Source organism: Notolabrus celidotus, chromosome 12, assembly GCF_009762535.1.
Source record: "Notolabrus celidotus isolate fNotCel1 chromosome 12, fNotCel1.pri, whole genome shotgun sequence".
Lineage (NCBI taxonomy): Eukaryota > Metazoa > Chordata > Actinopteri > Labriformes > Labridae > Notolabrus > Notolabrus celidotus.
This window is the reverse complement of record NC_048283.1, coordinates 30,748,968-30,760,015: the sequence shown is the minus strand read 5'-3', so window position 1 is coordinate 30,760,015 and position 11,048 is coordinate 30,748,968. Positions and strand designations below refer to the sequence as shown.

General features: G+C 40.4%; 1 protein-coding gene across 1 annotated transcript in view; it reads left to right on the top strand.

The window, feature by feature from the left end:
- zfpm2a (zinc finger protein, FOG family member 2a) overlaps positions 1–11,048 on the top strand; it is a 122,734-nt gene that overhangs the window by 76,451 nt on the left and 35,235 nt on the right. The window contains exon 6 of the mRNA XM_034698378.1: positions 1,255–1,366. Within this exon, the coding sequence (XP_034554269.1) occupies positions 1,255–1,366 (112 nt within the window). The remainder of the gene's footprint in view (positions 1–1,254; positions 1,367–11,048) is intronic.

Sequence of the window (11,048 nt, the reverse complement as noted above, 5' to 3'; positions counted from 1 at the left end):
AGTGCTCATCTCTTGTGCATATCTGTGCCAATTCAGACCTTTAACATGCTCAAGTGACATTTGCATTTATCCTTGAAGGTTGTTGCCTTTTGTGGGGGAGAAATAAGTGAAAAGCACGAGAGGGACTAGTATTTTTCTGTTGCATTAGGCAGATGGACAGTGTTCTGTCGCTGCCTGCCTCGGATGGAAAAAGAAATGAAGTGTCGAGATTACGCCATAACCCATTTTCTCTTTGCTAAACTATTTCTGTAACATCCTAATGAAGGAGGGCCCCGGGGTTCAAAAGTAATGGCCTTGAAAAACTGACATTTTGCCTTTGAGTAATAGGCTACTATACCCAGCTGCCTGAGATCCTGCTAACCCCACCCCCGACCCCTCCACAATCACCACCACCAACACACACAAGCACACACACACACACAAACACACACAACACCACCAGCACATCGTTTTACGAGAGGTTACAGCAAAAGAACACAAAAATTAAATTAGAGCAAAATAGTATAGCAGCTGATATAAGGATAAGAATGGGTAAAGAAATCTGGCTACCCTACATCATATGAATCTATAGTGGATGATTCACTTCACCTCTCTGTTTTATGTTTCTACCAAGAAAAACCATGTTTGACCTCCAACTCAGAAGAAAAATGACCTTTGACACTGAGAATAATTTTTCAGGCATATGATATAAACTTTAACCTCAATCACCCTTTAAAATGGATACTGATTCTTTAAATTATATCCTGCTTGTTTCAGGAAATAGTGAGATCCTGGCGATAGGGAGGTACAATACCCCTAAAGTTCAACACTGAACACTTGCTTCCTTCCCTCTGAAAGTCACCACCCTTACCTTCTTTCCTTCTTTGTAACATCATTCTAAGACACTTGAGATTTTCTTCTTGATCCAAGGATTCTAAAGCGGAATAATTGGGTACAATCCTGGGTCAGTTTTCCTACTTTTTGATGAAATTCCGGGCTCCTGCAACCACTTGTCATGACTCAAACCACTGTGCAGCCTTTGTGTGTAGACCACCACGCAGTCACACAAGAGCAGAACACCGGCTCTGATTCCAAAATCTTCTAAGCTATGAAAAAAATGGTTTTGTGCAGTCTTGAGTTGAATGCTGTATAGTTTTTGAAATTGTCTGTTTATGCTGCTCATAGCAGCAGAGGACCAAAACTCAGTGGTTATTAATGTTTCTTTAATCACCAAAATAAGCAAATGATTAGTGTTTGTTATCTGTCCCCGTCCAGAAGACGAAGAGCACGGTCCCGGTGGTGCTGAGCGCAGGCCCCAGGTGGCTGCTGGATGTGACTTGGCAGGGAGCGGAAGACAACAAAAACAACTGTGTGGTGTACAGCAAAGGTAAGCAAGCAGCGCCGGCATCCTGTTATCTCTCTGTAGTGCACACACCACACCACAGTACCACCGCAAAGACACTGACAATTCTCCATCCACTCCACTCCTGCCTGACTTTCTGTCCGTCAGCCTTTCTGTCTTTTTCCCCTCTCTTTCTTGTTCTCCTTGCCTCTGAAAGTCAAAACACACGAGTTATGTACCGTATATCTACACAGCTACAAGAACACACAAGAAGACATACATGCAAGCACTACAAAACCATATCTGTTTCACTCCAAAGAGTAATTTATATCACTAAAACTCTGATTAGAAACTGAGAAACATCACTTGACACACAAAGTTAATGGTCTTTAGATTTCTGGGGTAATTAATGCACCTTTTTTTCTATACTAAGTGAATCCCTATCTCAGTGCAGATAGCAAGCAAAGTACAAGTGAAGATGGGTTTGGCAGTCTGCTTCATTTGTTCTCTTACTAATTCAGCAAGACTAAGCTAAAAATAACATACAAGCCTTACAAAATATGAGTTTTTTTGACGTCTGTCCTAACCCCGCATTATCTGTCAGAAATTAATGTTGTCTCTTCTGCCTTGACCCCTAAAAGCACATAAACCCAAATGACCCACCATCATAAAGTAATCTCCTCAATCTGCTGTATCTTCCTGAAAACCCTCATTAAAACAGCCAAACATGGATCTGTAGGATCTGAAAAGAGCCTTCTTTGTTGCAAATTGTATGAGATGATGCTTAAGCTGTATACAGCCTTGACATTTTGGTCTGTGGTGTCGCTACTCATGAAAGCATAAGGCTTCTGCAGCTATAATTGGGTCTTGACAGGTTTCAACCAGAGAGACACAGCAAAATAAATATGTTAATAAATATGTGTTTGGGATTCCAAAGGGTATAAAGGAAAAGGGCTCCATTTATCACTTTTCAAAAATGATTACCCCGTGACAATACCCCCAAAGCTGAAATGGAGCTTCTTCTCTCTCAAAGTGAATAAGTGGCAGGAGTGGGATTTGCAACCCGGATTTTCGGTCTCCCAATTCTCATCTACTAATCACTAGACTGCACTGGGGAGTTATCCTCTTAACCGGCTACTTAACTTTGTGCTCTTTATCACCAAATCATTAAAGTTTTGATAAGCTGTTAAAGAAGATTATGCACTTCTTAAAAATCTTCTAATCTTTTTGCTGGGAGACTGACTGTATAAAACAATAAAGGCCAACAGCAGGATTTTTAAAAACTTCTTTGTTAAATCTGTATCATATTCTGTTGTACTCTTCATTCTAGTGTCCTTAAGATAGCATCACATACAGCACAAGCAGCATCACCACCTCAGCTGTGTATCACTGACAGTCCCTTTGTCTGTATCCACCAGTTTGACCTTATTAAATTAAACACAATAATACATCCAGCAGCCCCTCGTGAGTCATTCCAAGTTGTACCGTGTAAGTTCATTACAGTAAATCCTCCAAAAGATTCTTCACATGCTTGCCAACTGATGATAAACGATAACAGAGAGGACGTTGAATTAATTTAAAATCTCAGAGTGGAAGTTAAATATTCTCGCCACCTTATGGTTGCTGTATCAAAGACACCACTAAGCTAAAAGACAATATAAAAAAACACCAGAAATTATCTTTTAATCTAGTTTAGACTTTCTTGAGTCAGTATTACGTTTTTTTTTTCTTATGGTAAATTTTAGAAAGCTGTTTTTAGTTTTTAACATTATGGAAACTTTAAATTAAAATCTACCACAAATAGCAAAAAAAATGTCTCTACAATGGTCGCAAAAGGTTGGCCTACAAAAAAGTCAGGCTGTGTAATTCCATATACTGGAACAGCTCTGTAGCAACTTAACCACAAAGCTTTGGATAAATTGGTTGGGTGTCCGTTTTACTCAGCTCTCTTTCCAAAACCGTTCCACATCTTGCTCTTGGCTACTTTTTTTTTTTAAGGTGGACTAGGTCTAAGTTCAGAAAGTTTTGAAGTGTTTGATGCTGCTTGACTCTTCCTGCTGGACTGTGACTCAATTTCTACGAGCCATTCTTCTGTGTCGCCCTTTTTTAAACATTCAAATCTGCATAAGAGGACACCCTCTGGAGGTGACACTGAAATTGAATGTCAGCATGCTGAAATATCTAATCTTTGTCAAATTAAATTCTGAATTTTGCTTCAGTTCTGGAATCATGTTTATCATGTCAACACCATAGTGGATCAACCAAAGGGAAAGGGACAGGAACCTCAAAAGCGTGGGTCCAGACTGTTTATATCTTCACCCCTGTACTATTTCTCCTCTGTAGGTTGCCTCATTTCTCCCTGAGATGCGTTACTTATGGAAAACAGTGAATATCTCAATACACAGTATGCCTGCAAAATATGTTTTGGCTCACGTTTCAGTGGTCTCGGCTCTTTATGGCTGCCTGCAAAGATAGTGGCAGTTCACTTTGGATGCTTGCCAGTGTGAATCTACAGGGGAGTATCTCTAAGTAAGGGCTGGTGATTGGTTTGAGTGGCTGTAGCTTACTGCTTGGTGTTCTGTCCAATGATTTCTGCATTACATTTTGTACAAATGCTCATCCTGTATCCCCAAGCTTGTCATTCAGGAAGTTGGGGAATATGCAGAAGTACAGAGGACAAGATTCAGGGAAATGATTCCTCTGAGAGCTACATTCCAGCAGTGTGTTTTGTATAATACATGCTCTGGAGTTTGTAGCAAGCAGCAGGGTGGTGTAGTCAGGTCCCCCACAGGGCCCCCCTGGCGATCAGCAGCAAGACAAGCTAACCCAAAAGTGTATTTTTGCCCCATTTTTCACCTATTTTACTAAAACTCCTTCTGCAAGTAAAACCATCTTCTCTGACTCTTAGTATTCTTTTCTTTTTCAGTCTGTACCAACATTAGGATACATTGAATCACTAAAATTTTAGAAGTCAAAGACCATGAGAAATGTTAGATATTTAAATATCTTAAAGTAGTCATGCTGACATTTCATGAATATAAATTCTTAATGAATTTCTGTTTATAGAATATAGGGGCAGTGAAAGCCCTAAACTTGAAGTGGAAAACTACAATATCTTTTCTTCTCAGGCTGCCAGTGTGGCCCTGTTTGTTTTACATTAAACTCCCAGGAAGAGCCTTAGCAGCCAGCCATTACTAAAACTCTCAACTTTACAGTTGTACTGACTCATTATCGAGAAATCCACCTGGAACTCCCACAATGCTCTCTTCCACACTCCGACAGTTTCTTTGAACCGCTGAAGTTATAGAAACAGGCAGCAAGTCTGCAGAGTAATTATATGTAACAGTAACGCTGGAGACCGAGAAGAGAGAGAGGGAGAGAATGACAGACAGGGACCCAGAGAGAGTGAGAGAGAGAGAGAGAGGTAGAAACAAGTGGGAACTTTCTTCACTGGTAAACAACAGATTGATAAACAATTAAAGTAGTTTGGATACAAAAATGAAATCAAATTTGTTTTCACTTTAATCATTTTCCCACCAATATCTCCCAAGTGCTACATACCTGCCCGCCTGCAAGAATCATAGAACTGCTAGAAAACAAATGTGACCGCGACATAATGTGATGCATTCACTGAAGTCAGGTTTTAATCATTTTTTATTTCATGTGCAAATCTTATCAAAATTGCAAGACCAGCGTCCCATTTTTGGTTTGCAAAACTGTCCCTTAAGTTACCCAAGAAGACTTACTATTTCCTAATAGGGCTGGGTGATGTTTGTTTGTTTGTATATTTGTTTGTATATTTGTTTGTATATTTGTTTGTTTGTTTGTTTGTTTGTTTGTATTGGCAGATGTTATTCAAATTGGAGTAAATCGTTGACCCCTTTTTTAGCATTAAAATTATACATTTGGGAGTAAAATATAAACTGCTTAACATATTGTATTAAGGAACATGCCATCCAGTGCAAATGTGATTTATGTATTTTTCAATCATTTTTGGAGATAATAATGCCTTATGGCTCACTGGAGACCCAACTATGGCTTCACACACATACTACTTAGTTCAATCATTTTTGTTTAGATCTTTTTTAAACTGCATTTTCAGAATACCAGGAATGACGAACAATAGTGTTTTTAAGATGTTTTGTAAATGCTATGACTCTTACGCTCCTATGGCCGATGTATTATATTAATTTAATTTCAAAGTATTTGGGTGTTAAAAAATAAGCTTTCTATTTGCTTAAATTATACACAATCAGATAATAAAACACAGCCAGTACAGTTAAAGACAAGTGTCACTTTAAGGTCTAAAGCACATGACTTTGTTCATTTTGTGTAAGCCGTAATTGTTCTGACCCCTTTGTTACCTGATATCTGAGTCTGTTAAAACTAGACATGTTCACTGTGACCACATTATGTGGCTTTATTCGGAGGTCATCTAAACTTTTCAACTGTAAGCCTCTTAAGGCAGACCACATTCAGATACAGCATGTCCAATAGGTCTCCAGAGCAAGTTAGCCCATTGTTCATGCAGAAATGGACCAATGTAACTAGGCCGTTTTACATAAGCCCAGACAGAGCCAAACTAACCAACTTGATGTAGCTTTGTAATATTTCATATTCTCTATGTCCTTTTTATGTCTTTGTTTGCTCATCCCACTGATCCAAAAACCTAGACTTCTGAGTCATCAGATAGCATGACCTACTTGACAGATGTAGTATCTATTTGACTCTGTTTTAAAATGAAACCTGCAATGTACAGCAAAATACATTGTGAGGTAATGTATTCCATGGGAAATGAAATCAAAAAATGTACTGTCTCCTGTACCGCTTCCTTGCAGCATGCAGCATTGGGAGGAGAGGACTCTTACAGTTCAAAATGTAATTGTTCATTTCTCCCCTCATCTTTTAAAATGACTTCAGCGAATAGGGGGTGCAAGGGTTATTATCTGTTATCTGGGAACATAGCGAAATAGTGTGACTGAATAATAACTAAACAACTGACACAATGTAAAAAATTCATTATCAGTGTATTAAAACAAAATTGTACCCTAAAGGAGTCCCTACCACAGCTCTGAGCAGGCGACTAATTATGTTTAATTAAAAGACAACAGATCAACAGAATCGTTTTCATTAGGAAATTATTAATGATTCCACTGCAACAATAATTGATTGCACTGAGCCAAGCGATATCTCAGTATGGTCAGGCTGGAGTGAGCTGGGTGGGAAGCAGTAGCTGGTTTAGGCATTTGGCATCTGTGTGGTAGCACGTAGCATGCAGCTTCTATACAGGCGACTGAGGAGAAGTTATAAAGCCGGCTTTATCCGAAGGAGAGGAGGAGTGTGTTGTGGGTTAAGGACAGAAAAATCCAAATCAAACGGCAATCTTAGAGGACTTAACAGTCCCACACATATATTTAGGAGCATAGGGACACACACACGCACACGCACACACACACACACAAATTTACACATCTAGAATGCATTCTTAAGACAGGAATACACTTGTTATTTTCTGCAGTCTACAAACATATTCAAGAGGGCTTTTTACACATTTTTTCTTTGTCTCACTCTGAAGCATATAAACTACATGCAGATACATGCACACACACTTTGCTACTGCTGCTCTATTCAGAGCCATGTGAAAGACATCAGCTCCAGACGCTTCCTCCGACAGCCTTTTATGTGCATTGTTCTCCCACCACGCAGGCAGTTTGTGCTAGACAGAATAGCACGAGCACCAGACACCACATTCTGCCACAGCTTCTTCATTCACTGCAAACACACACGCACACACACACACACACACACACACACACACACACACACACACACACACACACACACACACACACACACACACACACACACACACACACAGACCAACAGCCATTACAAAAAATTTGCATAATGGTTGCTGACACATATATGTCCATCTGCATTCAGGGAAGACTAAGCCTTAAGACAAAAACAACAAAACAGGGGAATGTGTAAAAAGAGGTGATGGGCACTGATGAGGGACGAGATTGTCCTTTTCATATATCACCATGCAACTTTGAAGTTTATAGCTGTGATCTGTATTCACATATTTTATAATGTGCTTATGATTTGTGTTGTGTGTGTGAGCCGGCCATCCTTGTATCAGTGCCACAGAAGGTGTCAGGCTAATGAGCACGGGCTGTCCTTAGAGCAGGAGGGTTTGGGTTGTGCCATTAACTCTGCATATTTAAATGCCTTGTAGAGCTTAAGCAGGCCCACTTTTCCATGTCAGGGCAGCGTTCAATCCTGCTGCGACCATTAATTATGATACCATTGTGCTCCAGTGTGGCTAATAAGAGTGATGTATTGCACCCTTGTGGCATCATAATCACCTGAGTGAAGTACCTGACTACACTGAGCTTGCTTTGAGCACCACATGTGAAGTAAAAAAAAAAAGGTGGAAAAAGACAGTGAGTGAATAGGAAGCTTCTTCTCTCATCTCAGTCCACCACTGCATTGGTTAAGGCTGCTACATCAAAGTGTGTCCCAACAAAAACTTCTTTGTGATTTCACAATCAATGATGAGGAGTGCTTTGGTGTTAATAACGAAGGAAGGCTGGAAGAAAAGACACATTCAGTTACTTCAAAATGAACAGAAATAAGCATTGACGAGTACTCTAATTTTCTGTTGTTTTCACTTTTTCAACCATAATTTCAAGCCTAATCAATGAAAAATTCTGCAGCTATGATAAAAAATAAATTGAAGGTTTTTGTTCATCTAATGGAGCTTGTATCAGTAATTAAAGAATCAATCCTGTATTTGTCTTCTAAAAGCCCTTGGATTGAATTTAAGCCTGTCTATGATGCTGCCTGATGCCCCCATCTCCACTATGGTAAGAAGGTGTGAAAAGCATTGTCAGTGTGCTTCAGGATAAAGGATAAAGCCCTGCCATTGGATGCCATTGGTCAAACCCTCTCACCCCCAACCCCCCTCCCATCTTGCTACTGACGCCCCCCTCTCTCTCTCTCTAACACACGCGCACACTCACACTCATACAAGACATTTTTGAGAGCAAGTTAAGAAGAAGTGGTAAGTGTGTGTGAGGGCGTGCACATGCGTGTGTGTGTGTGTGTGTGTGTGTGTGTGTGTGTGTGTGTGTGTGTGTGTGTGTGTGTGTAGAGACAACCAGAGACAAAGAACTAGAGAGAAGGGCCTCTCTGCTCATCCACACAACTTTTGTGGAGGGGGGGTTGTAATGCCTTTTTATCAGACTTGAAGGGGGGGGGGGGGGGGGTCAAAGTGTTTGTGCTTGTGTGTGCATGTGTTTGTGTGTGCATGTGTTTGTGTGTGCGTGTGTGTGTGTGTGCGTGTCAGAGAAAGTGGGCAAGACAGATAGAAGAAAAGAGATAGAGGAATCACTGGGGTGGAGAGCTGTTTAGATCGCCAGTCATTGTGATGAAAAACCACACGGTTAAGTCGCTCTGAGGGTTGACACAGGACTGCAGTGACTGTGAAGCTAAACTCGTAAAACTGTGTTTAGGTGAAACTCTGGTGCACTGAAGAAGTGAGGATCCTAGTGTGCAAAAAGCCCACAGTGAAGGAAAAAAGGAACTTTAACCCATAGTGGAAAAAAGACTGTTTTTATTTATTCTAAAATTAGCTGTTTCAACCTAACAGCTACTTATAGAAGATAGACCTGGTATTTTGACACACACACATATTGTATATATTTATATATATATATATAATTTATTAATTAATGTATTCATTTATATTTTAATAAAGAGCAATCAAAACAATCTGTTTTGTCATTTTTGTGTATGAACTTCATTCTGAATTTAGTTCACCAACTACAAAGCCTCTTCTATATTACTGTCTCTTACCATGACAGCAATATTAGCTGCTTATGAGCTAAACCCTACATCCTCTAGGTTGCTTTAGTGCCTGAGCTCTGCTGACCTCTGCCTGTCGAGACTGGATGACAGAGATGGGTGCCCCTGTTCCTTGTGTGTGCTTAGTGTATGTGTGCGTGTGTGAGAGAGAGAGAAAGAGAGGGCCGAGCGGAAAGGGAGCAGACAGGCGTGCTGTAGGTACAGTTGTGTGGAGCTCTAGACATCAGTGTCGTCCAGGTCAGACAGGGCCATCCATTCTCTAAGCCCCAGGGAAGAAAGAGAGAAAAAGAGAAGGAAAAGAAGAAAGAATGGAAGAAAGAAGTGTGAGTGCATGCGCACAGAAAAGGAGAAATGGGAGGGGGTGGCAGTGATGCACTGTTTCTCTTAACTCTGTCATAGCCACTCCATTGTGCTCCCCAGTGCAGTGAGTGGAAACCAATCTGTCATCGCTCCACTAGCCAGCATACTAGAGTAGGGAGAGACTGCTAGAAACACAGTCTATTCAGTATGAAATGTAACTAGAATCTGAGCTGAGTTAAAAAAAAATGATGTAAGATTTTTGAACCCTGCTGACTGTGAAATGGGAGCTGGGGACACAGTATTGGGGTTTCTGTAAGTTAGGTCTCAGGTTTATGTCCCTCCTTTTTCTATAGACATTTTTTGTCAATTCCAACTCTATCAAATCCATGTGAAAATGAAATCACAACATAAAAAACTTTCCAGAGATGTTTCATTTTTAGCATATCACAACATGGTTGTCAAATGTTGCTTTGCCAAGTCAGATCCCAACAAAAGGAAAAGGTCCATAAATCTCCCTTTAAAATAATACACTCTGCAGTATGAGAAAGCAAAGTATGCTGGGGCAGTAGAAAGGAAAAAAATAATATACCTAGTTAGCCAATGAGCCTTTGTTTATTTAAAACATTCATAATGACATCTCATTATAACTTCTTCCCAACGTTTAACTTGATCCAGTACTGCTGACCATTATTGACCATATTCAGGTACATGTTTATCACACAGGCAACTCTAGGCTAGCAGAAACAGATATAAAGAAGATTGTTTGCCAACATTTATATCTTCTCTGTCCATACATCAACACCGAAATGGAGTATTTCAACTTTTCATGTTAAAATAGTTTACCAAAAGGTCAGTTTTCACAGACTTAATGCACTTGATGGCCAAAATGCATAGAAAGAGCTTCCCTCTCAAGAATCCCAAGCCTATGTGCAATAGGACCAAGCAGAGATTAAGCCTCAAAGTGGGCCTGTTTATATTTGACCTTTTTTTCCTGAATCAATTATCATGTTTTCCTTACACCTGTCAAAAACATCACCTGACCAACAGAAGAAAACATGGCCTCCTATCCTGATGCCCTGGGCTCACTAAGCCTGCATACTTTTGAATAGTAGCCACTAATGCTATGTTCCGATGCCGTTTGTGGAGTCACTTCATCCCCTTTCCTTGCAGGAATCCCCTTGCGCCATTTCCCCTGTAATCTCCCCACTCCTCTCTCTTATGGGGTGGCTCACCTGCTGCTCCCACCACTATTTCACAGCCCCTCTCCTTCTTACAACCAGCACCTCCACCATTTTAATCCCTTTGACCCAAACCCTGTGTGTTTCCCTGTATCAACAGCTCCTAGAGATTACATACTACCTGCGTCCTTACCGCTGTGTGCTTCAGTCACTTTGGCTGTGGCTTGCTAGTGAATGTTAGCTTCTTAGTCAAACACCACTGGGTGTGATAGTTGCTGTGGCCAGTTGACTTGGTTGGGGTTGAGGAGGAAGTGAAGGCGGCTGGAAGAGTAGTAAGTGTTTGGATTTGGTAGAGTAACTGTTTGTAAGCACAATCAAAA